Source organism: Aphelocoma coerulescens, unplaced genomic scaffold (genome assembly GCF_041296385.1).
Source record: "Aphelocoma coerulescens isolate FSJ_1873_10779 unplaced genomic scaffold, UR_Acoe_1.0 HiC_scaffold_60, whole genome shotgun sequence".
Lineage (NCBI taxonomy): Eukaryota > Metazoa > Chordata > Aves > Passeriformes > Corvidae > Aphelocoma > Aphelocoma coerulescens.
Genome location: NW_027183949.1, coordinates 1,545,317 through 1,561,628, shown reverse-complemented (window position 1 = coordinate 1,561,628; position 16,312 = coordinate 1,545,317). Strand labels below are relative to the sequence as shown.

Genomic DNA, 16,312 nt, shown 5'->3' with positions numbered 1-16,312 from the left:
CGAGCCAGCAGCAGCAGGGGCAAGTTGCAAGACTGCCGCAAGGAAGAGTTACAATCTGGTGAAGAAGAAGCTAAACAAGACGGTGCGTTTGGCGCGGCTGCGGGAGGAAGAGATGCTCCGGGACTCCGCTTCGGCCCCGGAGCGGCCCGTGCTGGCCCGGGGCGCGCGGGGCTCGGCCGCGGGGCGCGCGGGGGAAAAACGGACACCCGGGCAACAGACACACGGACACGCGGACCAACGCTCCCAGCGCTTCAGCGGCAGCGGCGGCAGCAGCAGCAGCGGCAGCAGCGGCAGCAGCAGAAGAGCAATATAAGAGCAGCGGTTCTCCAGACCCTCTGCGTTCCTTCTCCTGTTCCTCCTCTCCTTCTCCCAGTGTCCCGCATCCCCTGTCCCGCTCTCCCTTCAGTGCTCCACCCCCTCCGCCCCTTCCGCGGCCTCCCTCTCCCCATGCCAGGCCGGGCCATGCGCCCGGCCCGCCCCCGGCCCCGGGCGGGGCTGCGCCCTCCCCGCCCCCGGGCGTCCCGCCGCGGTCTCGCCTCCGCCCGGCTCTTGCCCTACTGGCGGTGGCGCCGCTGGGCGGGCATCAGTGCCTGCCTCTTGGGCAGCACTGTTAGCCTCTGGCTCCGGCTGGCCCGGCCCCGGCTGGCCCGGCCCCGGCCCCGGCCCCGGCCCCGGCCCCGGCCCCGGCCCCGGCCCCTCCCGGGACCCGCCGAGGAGACAGACGGCGCGGCCGCTCCCGCCGCGTCCGCGGCGTCTTCCCCGGTCCGAGCTCTTCCGCTCGGCAGCGCGGCCCCCGCCCCCGAGCCGCCGGTGTCCCCTTCGAAAGAGGCAACATCTGGGGATACCCGGCCCGGGGCGGTTGAGGAGCGCCCGGCGGCCGTTTCTGGCCCCGGGCCGAGCGCTGACAGCCGCGTCTCGCCGGCAGGGAATGCGCTGCAGGGCCTGAGGGAGCGCTACCTGGAGGGTTCGCTGCTGGGGCGCGGCGGCTTCGGCAGCGTCTTCGCGGCCACGCGGCTCTCGGACGGCGCCCCGGTGAGTGGCGGGGCCGGCGGCGGGCGCAGGAGGCGGGGGGCAAAGGAGGAGGGCGCAGGAGAAGGAGGATGGGGCTCGGCAGGGCGGGCGGCGAGCTCAGCCCGCTGCTCCCCTTGGCTTGCAGGTGGCCATCAAATGGGTGCCACGGACCCGCATCCGTCATTGGGGCGAGCTGGTGAGTGAGCGGGGGGGGTAGGGGTGGGGGTGGTGGGCAGCGGGAGAAGGCGGGGCATGACGGGCGGGGATGAGCCGAGGCCCGGGAGGGTGGAAGGCGCCAGGACGCCTCGGGGGAGAGCGGGCGTGGGGGCAGCGGAGGGCGCAGAGCATCCCGGGCTGGGCGAGGGCTTCCCGAGCCCTGGCACGGCATCAGCCCCACTGACGGCATCGTGCTCCTCCCGCAGCCCAACGGCACCAGCGCACCACTCGAGGTCGTGCTGCTGGACAAGGTGTCCACCGGCTTCCCTGGTGTGGTGCAGCTCCTCGAGTGGCTCGAGCTGCCCAGCAACGTGGTGCTGGTGATGGAGCGGCCGGAGCAGTCTCAGGACCTGCTCCATTTCATTCGAGCGCGGGGCTTCCTGTCCGAGGAGGTGGCACGGGAGCTGTTCCGCCAGGTCCTGGAGGCCATGCGGCACTGCACCAGCTGCGGGGTCCTTCACAGGGACCTGAAACCAGAGAACATCCTGGTTGACCTGGCCACGGGCCAGGCCAAATTGATTGACTTTGGCTGCGGCACCTACCTGCAAGACACAGCCTACACCAGCTTTGCAGGTGAGTCCTCGCCGGGGTAGGCTCCCGGTGCCGGCATCTCGCGGCCCAACCTGGCTGTGGCAGCGGGGATTCTCCCTTTTGATGCCAGTCATGGGACCGAGTTTTCAGCCCAGTTGCTTTTGAGTGCGGGTGGCCGGGGGGCCATCTTCCAGCCCTGCTGGCAGCCTTCGCCAGCCACTCTGCCCAGGACTGGCGCTGGGGCTGGGGCAGCCAGTGTGACAAAAACACACCCGTGGGTGGGGGTAGCAGAGAGGGGGGGGCCAGAAGCTGTGCACCCGCCGGTTTGGTGTGCAGGCAAGAACCGGCTTGGACTGCTCAGCTCGCCTTGTTTGCCTTGGCTTCAGAATGTTTTTTTGGGGCAGTGCAGGCAGGGAGGGTGAAGGCATGGTTTTCCCACCCCCGGCACTGAGCGGGTTTTCCCTTTGCATGGAATGCTTGAGCCTTGCCAGGGCTTCCGCTGCCCTCTTGTGACACCGGTGGCTTCTTTTACAACCCCCAGTTTGTCCACAAGTCACAGGCGCTGGCGAGAGGGCAGCGGGTCATGCCGCGTGCCACCGGTGCGGCCCCTGCGTGCCCAGGGATGCTGGGGCGAGGCTCCGGGAGCAGGCAGCATCCCGCTAATGAAGTGCCTCTCTATTCCGTAGGAACACCAGCGTACAGCCCCCCGGAATGGACCCATTTTGGCTGGTACTACGGCGAGGCAGCTACCGTCTGGTCCCTGGGCATCGTGCTGCACCAGATGGTCTGCGGGCGGCACCCGTTCCCGAAGGGCCGGAACATCAGCTGGGGCCAGCTGTCGCTCCCAGAACGGCTCTCTCAAGGTGGATGCTCATCCCTGCGGCACGGGGGGAATAGCAGTACTGGGAGACAGCAGCGGGCTCATGAGCATCCCGCTCTGGCAGCTGCCGAGGAGGTGGCACATGCCTCGCTCTCCTGCTCTCCTCCAAAACAAAGAATGGATGGGAAAGTTCAGGCACAGCTCGGAGCCCCCATGGCATGGCCTGGGCATGGCAATAGTGGGGCAAAGCGGACAGGAGCCTTCTGCAACTGACCGGCGCTTTCTGGTTTCTCCCCACAGACTGCAAGGAACTGATCAGATGGTGTCTGTCCCTGCACTCCTTGGACAGGCCCTCATTAGAAGACCTGTCGTGTGATCCTTGGCTGCAGGATATTCATCATCCATAGAAGAAGGGAGAGAGCCACAGGCACACTTTGATCCAGGGAGCCGGTAAGTTACAGCTCCACACGTGCCTTGGCCAGAAGAAGCCAAGAAACGCAGGCTTTTTTGCCCTGCCTGTATTGCTGCGCAGGGGTCGTCAGATGGGGACCCGCAGCCCTTGTGCTGGCGCTGAGCTGCTCTTCCCAGCACTGGTGGCTGCCGTGCAAGCTGCTTTTGCTTGTCCTGCTTCACTGACAGCCGGGGCCCTGGGCGGGGCACTGACAGCCTGCTCTCAGCCGCAGGGAAGAAGGAGCCCCTGGAGAAGCTGTACTCCTGCTGCTGCTGGAGACATGGAGGATGACGTCAAGGATGGCAAGCTCTTCCTCCACCTGGCCACCGGCAAGCTGAAGATGATGGGCTTCGATTCTGGCACCTTCTTCAAAGCCAGGCTCCACAGCGAATTTACAGATGAGTCCACAGCCAGGGGGATGCTCCCAGATTTGGGCATTGCACAGCCTGGCCGGGAAGCAAAGGTTCCCCCCTTTGCTGGGGCGGATGCAACTAATTCTTCAGCCGGCTGCCAAGCTGCTTTTCGGCAGGGCGGGCGGGATGGGCTGGGGTGCTTAGGAAATGGGAGTCGGCTCCTGGCCCTGCCAACAGCCCCCACCGCCCACTGTTCCTGGGGCTGGGGCTGGGGCAGCCAGCCCGACACAAACAAGCCCCCATGGCAGGAGCAGAGGTGGCACTCCAGGAGCTGTGCACGGGCTGCTTTGTTTTGCAGGAAAGGAAGGGCTTGGGCTGCTCCACTCGGCTTGTTTGCTTTGGGCTCGCTGTGCCTGTTGGGGGTCAGTGCGGGGGGGAGGGGAGAAAGCGTGGGCTTCCCTCGCCCGAGGGTGGGTTTTTCCCCAGCATGTAGGGAAGGTTGGGCCTTCCTCAGGCCCCCAACAGAGAGAAGACTTTTTACCTTTTTTCTTGTTTCTCCTTTTTGTCTGTAATCCCTTTTCATTAATTTGTTGTTTCTTTCCCTTAAAGGAGGTGTTGTAGGTGGTGTCCAGTCTGGATCGGGAAGTGCTTGGGACCAGCTGCAGCGTGGATGGGACGGGGCCTTGGAGAAGGCCGAGGACATCGCTTGGGAGCAGCTTTTCTTCCGGCGGCGGGTGGCGTGCGGTGGGTCCCCGTCTTCTTGGCACGGCTGGGATAAGGGCTTTTGGGAGATGGCAGCGAGCACAGGAGCATCCCGCTCTGGGCAGCTGCTGAGGAGGTGGATCTGCCATGGCTGGCTGCGGGCGGTGGCACGTGTCCTGCCATCCTGCTCTCCTGCCAAAGGCAGCAGTGACGGGCGGCTTCGGGCACCGCTCTGAGCACAGCCAGCACGGCCTGGGCACCGCGGGCGGCTGGGACAAGGGGGACAGCAGCCTTCAAGTGACGGGCGGTTTCTGCTTTCTCTCCTTGCAGCCGGGCTCTGTGGATGCTGAGGCTGCTCTGGGCTCCGCCAGGGCTCTGCTGCGGCTCAGCACCGGGCCGGAAGAAGCCAAAGAAGAACCGGTGTGAGCCGCAGCAGAGACGTGCTCGAGCATTTCGGCAACGCAGCTCAAGCCTGCAGAGTGCACGCCTCCAGGGGAAAACATGACACCCCCCCCGCCCCCAAAATAAACTTGTTCAATAACTTGTGAAATGAAATCAATCTGGGATGACCCCAAATGGCATTTCTCAGCTTGCTCAAGCTTTAGCTCAGCCCTTCTCTGAACAGTTCTCTGCCCCGCCTGCCTTTTACTTCACAAGTGCTCCCTCTTTTCCCCCAGTGAGTTGCCAGCTCAGGGCAGTCTCTGTCGCACTGTAGCCTTCCTTGATGCCTTTGACCACGAGGAGGAGCGAGCCCCAGGTTTAGGGACTCATCCTGTCACTGGCAGAAGAACAGCAATGTCTCAGAGGTCCGGTGAGACCTGAGTGTCATTCAAGAGCTGCCCTCCAGGCCTCAGCTCTCCTCACTGTTAGCTTCCCACTGCCCCTTTTCCTCGTCCTTCCAGCAGGATGAGCTCTGTGAATGCCCTTGACCCTCCCCACTCCTGCCAGCCCAGCCACCCAGCTCAGTTTGGCTTAAGCTGAAGCTTCTTTGTCTCCTCTGGCACGCCAGTGCAGTTCCCTCTGCGGGGAGCAGCAGCCCCAGAGCACAGCAGGCAACAGCGCAGGCCGCACCTGCACCGGCTCCCCTCCACGCGTGGCTGGGCTCTTGGTGGCAACTAAATGCTCCCTGTTTGCAGCTGTCCCTGGAGGATGGCCCCAGGGCAGAGCCCAGCCCGGCTCCCACTGCATCCCCCGGAGCTTGGGGCAGACAGTGGTCCCAGAGCTGAGGTTCATGGTGCGCAGCCGGCGCTGTGGCTCGCAGTCGGTGTTTGCAAGTGTTGCGTTCTCATCTCCTGCAACTTGTGGGGAAAAGGAGCTGTGCGGCCGGGCCAGCACTGCCCCTCTGGGCAGTGACACGGCTGAAGGTCTTTGCTGTTGCAGAGGAGCCGGCATGGAGCCTTAGCAGGGCCTGGCAGGTGTGGAGCCGGATCTCGCCCGCTGTCCGGGGCTCGCTGCCCGCCAACCGCCCCCACCCGCCGCGCTCCCTTCTGCAGGGACGGAAGGCTCTGGCTGCACAAGGGTTCCCATAATGTCTTTGTACCCGTGGCTGCGGAACGAACACGGAGAGCGAAAGTGTCAGTCACGTTGCTTGCACGTTCCTTCCTTTAGATACAAGGCACAGATCTCTTAAAAGGATAGGCAGGGATAGAGATTTCCCACATAGCCCTCTTTGGCGTAACTCACCTTGTAAGCTGGCGTCAGGGGCATTTTTTTCCCGGCCCTGTGGGAGTAGGTGTCCAAGAGCTGAAGTGAGCAGCATTTAGAAGCAGTTTCAAGATTTCTAGGCAGGAAGTGGAGCTGACAAGCATCTGTGTAACTCACCGTATTCATCGTGGAGACACGAGACCTGGAAAAATCCCAGCTCTCTGTGCATTTGTGCAAAAGGGGGAAGCAGCAGAAAGACTTTGTGTCTGCTTGTCCAAGCTCCAAGGAGCTGGGGTGGCAAAGGGTGGCCTGGGCTGGTGGCAGGTGAAGTCCTGTTTCATGTCATCATAGAGTGGCACAGGACAAAGCTAAAAGCACCCACAGCCACACTGATGAAGTCTTTCTGATGCTGCACATCCTAGAGGAAAAGCTGCTGTCACACAATCCATTGGTATTTATAACTTTTATTTGCAATACTTTAGGTCCAAGTTTCAAACCGCAATATTTTTACACTCAAGACACGGTCATGCACAATCCATATTTCAATTTCCTATTGCTTCAACCACAATTTAAAATAACTTAATATTGACAGCAAAACGCAAAATACTTAAAAAAGGATGCTGAGGTCAGTGAGATGGATCCATGCCATCAGCACATTTGCAAAGTAAATAACTTTGTTCTCTTTTTAAAAAGATCAGTTACCTCTTAATCCAAAGTTACAGAAGATTTTTCACTACACATTTGGTTTTTTCTCTTTCATATTTTTTCTGGTTTTTCTTTTTTCTAATTTTTTTTTTTTAAAGAGATAACACGTCTTAAAAAAGGATTGTACAGCAAAATGAGATACATTTCTGCTCAACAATGAAAATGTAGGCTTCTCCTCTGTTTACTTTTGTCTGGATACCCTGAAGAAAAAATCTAGCAGACACCAGCAGAGGTGTAAAGGGGTTGCTTTGGACTAAAGTGGAGTTTAGCACTGGTGACATCCTGACCCAGTCAAGAGTTGCAGAATTCTTTTGCAGATCTCGAACCATGTGCTTGCGGGCACAGCACCTGCAGTGCTGATGCACCAGGGCACGAGAAGAACTCTGTTATTCCCGCACCGAATTTGGGCTCTGCCCAAGCAGGAGGTGCTGCAGTGCTTTGCTCCTCGTTGCCGTGTGGAGCAGCTCCCTTCCTGCTGGCTGAGCTGCTCAGGCAGAGCCCGGCAGCTCCTGACCCTGAAGGGCTGAGGCCTTTCCCCTGCTGCTGTGCTACAGACGGATTCAGCAGCATTGCTGTACGTGGGGATACACAGCGGGACCAAAAGCAGTTGCCTTTGTAGACCCTAAGCTGAAAGGTGAAAAATCTCAAGAGACGAGGATGGAAGAGACTCGCAGGCTGCCTGTTTGCTGTGCTGCCCCACTTGTGAGCGGCCCAGCTTTGCGTGAGGCAGAGTGAGAACAAGGGGCAGCTCCCTCCCTCCCAGCCCCGCAGCCAAGGGGTCCCTCCAGTCCTGGGGCTTGGGGCACCATCAGAAGCTTCCAAGCAAAGGTTATCTTTGAACTTGCTCATTCATGAAATGCGCACGGTCATGAGCGCTCTGATAGATGTATCCACCCATTAGTGAAACATGGATTGACCTTTCTGTATTTGGAAGCTGGACAGGGCCATGAAATCTGACATCTGGCCTTGTTTGGGGCTGTATGGTCCAAGTCAACTCCCTTGCTTCCTCCTTGAGCCCTGGCCAGGCTTTGGGAGAAACAAACGGGAGAATGAAACCAGATGTTCCCACGCTAGAAGTGCTGTCGGTTTGTTAGTTCAACACTATCAAAGGTGGGCCCTCTCACAGGGAGGTTGGAAGCCTCACCTGTGGGTGGAGGCACCTGCAGGAACTCCCAGTGTCCGGGAATGGCTCTCCAGTCCTTGGCTGTGACAGCTTCCCCCAGCTGATGGGTGGCTCTGGGTGATGGTAAAGTCTGAGGGTAACTGCTGCTGTCTCTTTCTTAATCACTACGGGCAATCTTTGGTAGGGATGATTGGGTGCATTGCTGAGCTTCTCCTTTTGTGATTCTTTGCTGCTTTGAACTACAGTAAATGACGCTGATTCCTTGAGTTGGTGTCTATGTCTTTGGTCCTGACCCTGCCCACTGGTAAAACAAATTTGGTATAGTCTGGCTGGATCACAACAAAATGCTGCTTTTTAAATGTAAGTGTAAGGAATCGGTCCCATCCAAAATTCCCGCATGGGAAGACCTTCCCTAGGGTTTGCTGGCTGTGGCGTGGGCTGAGGTCGGAGCTCCGTGCGAGCAATGAGGACGTCAATTGAAAGAAGCTGAAGCACTGGATGTATTAAAATGCATCCCAAAATTGCATATAGAAAAAGGAAAAGAACTTGTGGGTTTGGGAAGATGAGGGTGAATTTTGTTAACAGCATCTCGGAAACAGCACCAACAGAAGGAACGATTGTTGTTGAAACGCTCCCACATGGAGCAACAGAAGAAGTTTTTAATCTTGAGCTTGGATTTGTTTGAGCAAAGGAAATAATAATAATAACAACGAGAATAATAACAAAAAATAATGATCTACATGTTCATAATAAAATATAATAAAAATCGATGTTTATGTTTTCACATGTATATAATGACATTGTGAAATAATGCTCCAAATACCCATTTGTTAGCTTTGGCTGCTCAGGGATATAAGACTAAATACGCTACAGAAAAGGACTGGCCAGGACCCCAGCATCGCTGGGAAACTGTGGGAGATTGTATACAACAGATGAAGGAGGAAGGGATGAAAGTGGCTGTTTTTATAGGGTTTGCTGACGCTAGGACGTGGAATGCTTTGTCTGTTACTGCGAAAAATAAAGTGAGTAAGACTGCTGGGTTTTTCATATCCCAGACTATCCACAAGCTGCAGAACTGATTGAACAGATGAAGGGGTTGTTAAAAGAGCAGTTGAAAAATATAGGAGATGGGAATGTGTCGCAATGAAAAACCCACCTCCCAGATGTGCTCCATATCCTTAACAATGGGCCCACTGGGGAAATGGAAACCCCCTGGATGCGCATGGCTGCACCCAATTTGCAAATAGAACCACGGACAGTGACACTTTGACTTCCTGGGAAATTGTTCCGGGGGTGATGGTCCCTGACAGGGCCATCGCAGAGGCTGCAGGGCTGGACCTTTACGCATTAGAATTAATTAGGAAAAATCAGAAGCAAATGAGAGTTATCAGTACCGGCAGAGGAATTCAGGTTCCTCCGGGACACTTTGGTTTGATAACTGCCCACTCAAGCTTGGCCTTGACAAGTGTTCATATGGTGGGAGGAGTGGTTGGTGCAGATTATCAAGGAGAAATTAAAGTAGTTCTGTTAAACAATAGTGAACAACACTGGATTATTCAACCCCACGGCAGGGTAGCACAGTTATTGATATTGCCAGTTTTTAAAACAACCGTGAAAAAAGGACATCCACTTCACATCACTACTGTTCATGGAGATAAAGGGTTTGGATCCACCAGTCCTAATCATGGAGCCAGAGTGTGGGTCCAGAGGCCAAATGGCCCGCCCGAGCCAGCTGAAGTAAGAGCTGTAAACAAAGACAACACTGTTTGAATCCTGAAACCTGGGTGAGAAAGATGGGCACATGTCCCTGCAGCCAAGTGTTCTGTGAGAGAACAAAGAGATGTTACAGGATATTGTTTTGCAGAGCCTGCCAGACCAAATCTCCCTGTTTGCCCCAATGGTCCCTTTGGAAAGTGCTCTGATCCACGGCGCTCGATGTGAAGACTGATGTGCCACTGAGTGAGTGACTTCTGCAGACAGAAAGGGACCACTTAACAGTGAAACTATTGTTGATCTTGTTGATTTAATGTTGTCCTTGTAATCGGAGCACTGGTTGGGAAAATAGATTTCTAACAGCAGGAGCAGAGATAGGGAACTCATTTAACCTCAGTAATTGCTGGGTGCGTGCAAGTCCAGAAGGATTCGATGACTGGCCTTGGCTGGCCCATCTGGCCCAACCCAAATGGTGGGTTAGAAACTTGAGCACAGTTCACGATAAAAACAGAGCTCTAGACCGAGGGTGGCGATCCCCGACCGCTGCCTTTTCATAGAAAAGGCATTTCTTGCCTAAATCGGATAAAGAGGAATATGTGTAGGAAAAAGTGTCTGTGGATGGATGTTGTCTCCTGGAATAGGTTGTATGCACCCACACTGTAAACTGTTCAATTGCAGCCAGTATAAAGGGAAATGGAATCAAACTCACGGACAGCTCTTTAATCATGGCTGGGTTAAGCGTTCCTATGAAGATTGTGAAAAGATACCCTTAAAGCACTTCCCGTATGATATTTTGGCTTGTCAACAAAGAATTTCTAATACTTAAATCTAAGATTGTAGGATGAAAAGAATTGTTATGAAGGTTGCAGTTTGTCTCTAGGTCAAAGGACTGATTGAAGTAGTGAGGCCTGAACAACAGGCCCTGACTGAGGCCTGAACAACAGGCTCTGAGGCAAAGTTGACATCTAGATGAACCTTCCAACCAAATGTTCTATTTGTATCTGCTCATTAACAAAGCATTAGTAGCAATATGCTCTATGTTCATTGGTGAAACACGGATTGACCTTTCTGTATTTAGAAACTGGACGAGGCCCCATCTGGCCTTGTTTGGGGCTTTAGGATCAAACTCCCTCGGTTCCTCCTTGAGCCCTGGCCAGGCTTTGGGAGAAACCAAAGAGGAGAATGAAACCAGATGTTCCCACACTAGCAGTGATGTCGGCTTGTTTGTTCAACGCTGTCAAAGCTGGGCCCTCTCACAGCGAGGTTGAAGCCTCGTTGCCCGCAAAGGTGGATGCACCTGCAGGAACTCCCAGGGTGCGGGAATGGCTCTCCAGTCCTTGGCTGTGACAGCTTCCCCCAGCTGATGTGAGGATGTGGATGATGGCAAGGCCTGAGGGTAACTGGTGCTGTCTCTTTCTTAATCACTACGGGCAATCTTTGGTAGGGATGATTGGGTGCTTTGCTGGGCTTCTCCTTTTGTGATTCTTTGCAGTTTTGCATTCTAATAACTTACACTATTCCTGAACTTGGTGTCTGTGTCTTTGGGGCTGACCCTGCCCACTGGCAAAACAGACGCTGAGGGCCCTCGGAGAACCAAAGGTGCCTTGCGACACCGTGGGGCCTCGTGTAACCAAGGGCACCCCAGTGACAGCGTGGGGCCCAAAGGAACCAAGGGGCCAGCGTGGCACTGCAAGGCCTCGTGGAACCATGGAGAGCATTGTGACACTGAGGGGAGTCTTATAATCAAGGGTCCATTGTTTTCCTCTCCCTGCCCCGGCCCCAGCCCTGCAAAGAAGCCCAGTCCTGTCTGGCCCTGCAGCAGGAACTGGAGGCACTGGAGGTGCGGGACAGTGACTCTGTGTCTGGAATGCTCAGGAGATCCTCAGCTCGGGCAGCTCCTGCAGCCCCAGGGCCCCGCTGCCCAGCACAGCAGCAGAGAGTTGGCTCTGGGGCTCCTCAGGCTGCTCCTGCTGCTATCCCAGGGACAGGGCAGCCTCTTGCCAGGGCTCCTCTGCACACACACGAGCTGCTGCTCTTCTCCTGGCCCATCCCAGCTCCCCACAGAGCCTTTCCCAGGGGAACACGTCTGTGCTGGCCTGAGCAGCCCTTGCTGTAGCCTCTGCCCTGCTGCCCACAGCCCCCGAGCTGGGGGTGCTGCTCTGCAGAGCATGGCGGCTGTGCTGCCCGGGGCCATGGGCTGCCTCTGCTGGGCTGTGCTGCTCAAGCTGGGAGACAGAGCTCTGCAGCTGATGGTGCTCCCTGCACGGACCCCCTCCCACACAGGCTCTGCTGTGGCCATGGAGGGTGCTCCGAGGTGCCTGCCTTGTTCCAGGGCTGGCGCATGGGCTGGGGCTGCCCTGGATCCTCCTCTGCAAGTTCCCAGAGGGTCAGACAGGTCACTGCCCAGACTCCTTTCCCTGTACCTGCTGTGTCCCCTGGGGCTGCAGAGCTCTCATGGCTCACAGGAAACATTCAGTCCTTTATCTCTGGGTGAGCCCACCCTGGACAGGCCTGTGCCCAGGGAGCTCCACTCACGGCTGATCCCTGGCACACACTGTCCCTGCAGGTCCCCTGCGTTCTCCTGGCAGCTCCCAAGTCCCTCCAGAAGAACATTCCCCTGCCATCAGGCCTGGCACAAGCTGCAGAGCCCCAGGAAGGTTCATCACAGACCATTCACCATCTGGTGGGCACTGGCCACCACCAAGCAAAACCTGAACCACACCTGAGTCTCTTGAAGGCCACACTGGGACCCTGATCTCATCCCACTGAGCCCTGGGAGAACAAGGAACACAGGCAGCCTCTTTAGAGTCTCTTCCTTGGGCCTCTTCCTGACAGTGACTGTGCAGGGAGAGCAAAGCCTTCCTGCAGTGCCTTCAGGAGATGCCCTTTGCTGATGGAACTGCTGTGGCGGAGCCCAGCTGTGTCCCAGCAGTGCCCATGGCCTGTCCCTGCCTGTGACACGCAGCAGGACTCGCACCACCCGCACAGAGCTGTTGGCCTTACACCATCACAGCAGCTCCAAAGGAGAGAGTGGAAGTAATAAGAGAGGAGCTCTGAAAAGACCAAGCTCTGCTGCTCCCTGGCTGTGCTGCTCTGCTGGGACTCTTCCCTGCCCCACCCTGCAAAACTGGTCCTGCCCTCCAGCTTCAGGGATGGACTCAACCAAAGGATCTTGAACAAAGACCTTGCTGATGGGTCCTTTCTTTCATGTGAATACACACAGAGCAGACTCCTCATTGACACAGTCCCTGTCAACAGTCCCATTCAGCCTGTAAACAGGGAATAAGATGCATAACAAAATCTTTTGGGTACAACATTAACATAGGAGAAGAAAAAAAGCCCCCAAAGCACCACCACCAAAACAACCTGAGAAGGCAGGCTGGGCCTCTAATGATTACACTTTAGCCTATGGAGCTGAAAACAGGCAGGTTTTTGCTTCTGGAAAGCATCCAGTCATCATTTTCCTCAGGGCATCCTTGAGCTCCTGGTTCCTCAGGCTGTAGATGAGGGACTTCAGGGCTGGAGGCAGCACTGAGTACAGAACTGGCAGTGCCAGGTCCACGGATGGGGAGGACCTGGAGGGGGGCTTCAAGCAGGCAACAAAGCCAGTGCTGAGGAACAGGGAGACCATGGCCAGGTGAGGGAGGCACGTGCAAAAGGCTTTGTGCCATCCCTGCTCAGAGGGGATCCTCAGCACAGCCCTGAAGATCTGCCCATAGGAGAAAAGAAGGAACACAAATGAACCAAAAGTTAAACAGATGGAAAACACAACAAGCCCGAGTTCCCTGAGGTGGCAGTGTGAGCAGGAGAGCTTGAGGAACTGTGGGATTTCACCCAAGAACTGGCCCAGGGCACTGCCCTGGCACAGGGGCAGGGAAAATGTATTGGCCGTGTGCAGCAGAGCATTGAGAAAGCCACTGGCCCAGGCAGCTGCTGCCATGTGAGCACAAGCTCTGCTGCCCAGGAGGGTCCCGTAGTGCAGGGGTTTGCAGAGGGACACGTAGCGGTCGTAGCACTCGACGGCGGCGAGGAGGGAAAACTCCGCTGAAATGAGGAAGACAAAGAGAGAGAGAAAGAGAAAGAGAGAAAAAGAGAGAAAGAGAGAAAGAGAGAAAGAGAGAAAGAGAGAAAGAGAGAAAGAGAGAAAGAGAGAAGAGGAAGAGGAAGAGGAAGAGGAAGAGGAAGAGGAAGAGGAAGAGGAAGAGGAAGAGGAAGAGGAAGAGGAAGAGAGAAAGAGAGAAAGAGAGAAAGAGAGAAAGAGAAAGAGAAAGAGAAAGAGAAAGAGAAAGAGAAAGAGAAAGAGAAAGAGAAAGAGAAGGAGAAAGAGAAAGAGAAGGAGAAAGAGAGAAGGAGAAAGAGAAAGAGAAAGGGGCTGTGCAGCACCTCCTGCGTAGGAGGTGGTTGTGGTGTCCCAAAATGGAATTGTGCATGGCTTTGGGGACAGTGGTGCAGATGGAGCCCAGGTCGGTGAGGGCAAGGGTCAGCAGGAAGAAGAACATGGGGCTGTGCAGGTGCTGGCCGCAGGCTCCGGCGCTGATGATGAGGCCGCTGCCCAGGAGGGCAGCCAGGGAGATGCCCAGGAAGAGACTGAAGTGCAGGAGCTGCAGCTGCCGCGTGTCTGCCAATGGCAGCAGGAGAAAGGGGCTGATGGAGCTGCTGTTGGACATTGGCTGTGTGTGGACATGGGGACCTGTTCATGGAGAAAAGTCAGTGACAGCTTAAGGGAAACGGCTCTCAGCCAAATCAAAGCCATGTCCCACAAATGCTTCTCCTGTCACACACTGACACCTTATGGGGATTCAGAGTGTCGCCACGGAGAACGGCTTTGGCTGGCCTGGGGCCTTGCGAGAGACGAGAGACGGGGCGGGCCGGGGCCGCGTCTGGCAGGAGGCGAGACAAAGAGCAAGAGGCGAGACAAAGAGCAGGATAGTTAACGGGAGATTGGGCGAGGAGATGGTAATCTGTAGCCCTTGGAGATGTAAAACATATAACCTTAGAAGCTGAAGTTTGTAGCTGCTGAACTGTGGGTTTGGAACAGTATATAAAGATGTGACTCGTGCGAGGAAATTTGGCTTTGCATGCGGCCGGCGAAGTCCGTGTTCCATCACCGACAACACCCTTCTGTTTTTCTAGCAGATCTTCCTTCAGCTCCAGCCGCAGCCCTGCTTGGTGCTGGCTGCGTGCGACATGAGTTTCAGGGCAATTGCTCCGGGGGGTTTTATAATTCAGCCTTGCTGTGCAGAAGTGGGAGGGGGACAGCCACCTGTCCTGGTGTTACACTTTGAAACCCCAGCTAACACAAGGGCACTCCCAGGGCCCAAGAACAGGAATGGCAAAAGCTGTTAAAGTGTTCTAGAGGTTTTTACAGCTCCTCTTCATCTCCCCGGCTGACTGGTTTTGGATGTCAGAAACACTCAGCATTGCTGCTGTCCTCGGGGAGAATAGAGCGAGTTCTGTGAGGCAAGGCGGTGAGTGGAGAGTGAGGGGAGGTGCTCTGTCACTCTGTCCTGTTCCAAGATCCTCTGGGCTTTCACCCTTGTCAGACAGAGGATAATCACCCTCCCATATTTCCCTTAGAAACCATCCCAACACTGCTGAGAGCAGATCGATCCACCACAGCCCATCAAATGTCCACCCCCTTCTCGAGGTCTCAGCCCCACATTGGTAGCCAAATACACACATGGCTCATTGCACCAACCCAACAGCACTTTGTCCATCATCAAACTTCTGTGTCTCACTGTGGGGCTTTCAGGTAACACAAAGATGCTACACGACCTGTTTGCGTCCTGGAGGGAAGCTCCGAGCTTAGGGGGAATCCTCAAGAAGAAAGCCAAGTGTCCTAATGATGGCATTGGATGTAGGGAGATGGAGCTCCTTCCCTGGCTGCATTGCCCACAGCCGGGCACTGGGGCCAGCGTCACCCTGAGCCAGCTGAGCCAGCTGTGCCCCCTCCCAGAGCCCCCCAGTGCCAGGCAGATGCTCCCGGCCCTGTGCTCTGCAGAGGGAACTGGGCCCGGGACCGCAGAGCTGCCCCACAGCTCTGCTGCAGCTCTGCCTGCACAGGAGGGGCTTCACGCCTTGGAGCCCCGGCCCTGAGGGCAGAGGCTTGGCTGAGGGAGAGAGGAGGGGAGGGGGCTTGTTCAGAGGGAGGGGCTGCACTCGAGGGCATCCTGTGGAGGTCTCTAAGCTCTCCGTGCCACAACATTTCTGCCTTTTGTTTTCTCTCATTGCCTGATCTTCTCTCTGCTTGCTGAAGATCTTCCTCCTGGAGATGTTTCCCTGTGCCTGATCTCTTCCTGCCAGCACTCACAGACCCCATATCTCTGTGCACTCTCCTTGGCCCTACAGAAACCTGCCTGTTTGCAGGGCACTGGCTGGGGACAGGTTCTGTTTGCAGGTGGGAGAAAGGACAGGTCAGACTAAGCCTGGCGGGTCCAGCAAAGGTGATGCCGGTGCTCTCCGTGGGCAGAGGAGTGCCTTGAAAGCACTTTAGGAAACTCCTGCAGAGCACTCAAGTTACACTTCCCATGCCTTAGGGACTCTTAAAAATGAAGAATTCCTTTATCACTTCCCCCCCTCCCATTCCGCAAGAGTAGGAAACGGAAAACACTCTCAGGAAATTTCATCTTTATAGAAAGGCTTGTCTTGGAAATATTACTGGACTGAGCCTAAGCCCTGAGCATGTCCTCATGTTCTACACCAGGGATACTCAGAGAATGTACTTCCTGAATCCACAGTCAGTGGTATGTTCCAGCTTGAGGAGATCATTTCAGGAACTGCAGCTGCTTTGTCCTGCAGCCAGAGGCTTCCTGTGTCAAGGGCTGGGAATGATTCTCCCCCGGTCACTTGTCAGCATCTTCCCAGCCCTAACTGATGGAACCCCTCTGTGCCTCTGTGCCGTGCCCGGGCTGGCTGCAGGCAGTGCCCCAGCTGCCGGAAAGGCAGATCCTGTCCCTCCCTCATTGCTCGGGACTCTTCCCGGGGCACTGGGATGTGGGCATGTGCAATGCCAAGGGCAGGACCATGGGGTGGCCCCTGCCATG

General features: G+C 56.1%; 2 protein-coding genes across 2 annotated transcripts; one reads left to right on the top strand and one right to left on the bottom strand.

The window, feature by feature from the left end:
• The first annotated feature begins 447 nt into the window (after positions 1-447).
• Positions 448-2,985, top strand: LOC138102079 (serine/threonine-protein kinase pim-1-like). Its single transcript, XM_068999837.1, has 5 exons — positions 448-1,032; positions 1,157-1,207; positions 1,434-1,800; positions 2,445-2,621; positions 2,879-2,985. The coding sequence occupies exons 1-5, from the start codon at positions 448-450 to the stop codon at positions 2,983-2,985; spliced, it is 1,287 nt and encodes a 428-aa protein (XP_068855938.1).
• Positions 2,986-12,675: 9,690 nt separating this feature from the next.
• Positions 12,676-14,690, bottom strand: LOC138101997 (olfactory receptor 14J1-like). The gene is made up of 2 exons (XM_068999744.1): positions 14,636-14,690; positions 12,676-13,313 (listed from the first exon to the last, which is right to left on the bottom strand). Exons 1-2 carry the CDS (start codon positions 14,688-14,690, stop codon positions 12,676-12,678), a joined length of 693 nt encoding a protein of 230 aa, XP_068855845.1.
• Between the last annotated feature and the right edge of the window lie 1,622 nt (positions 14,691-16,312).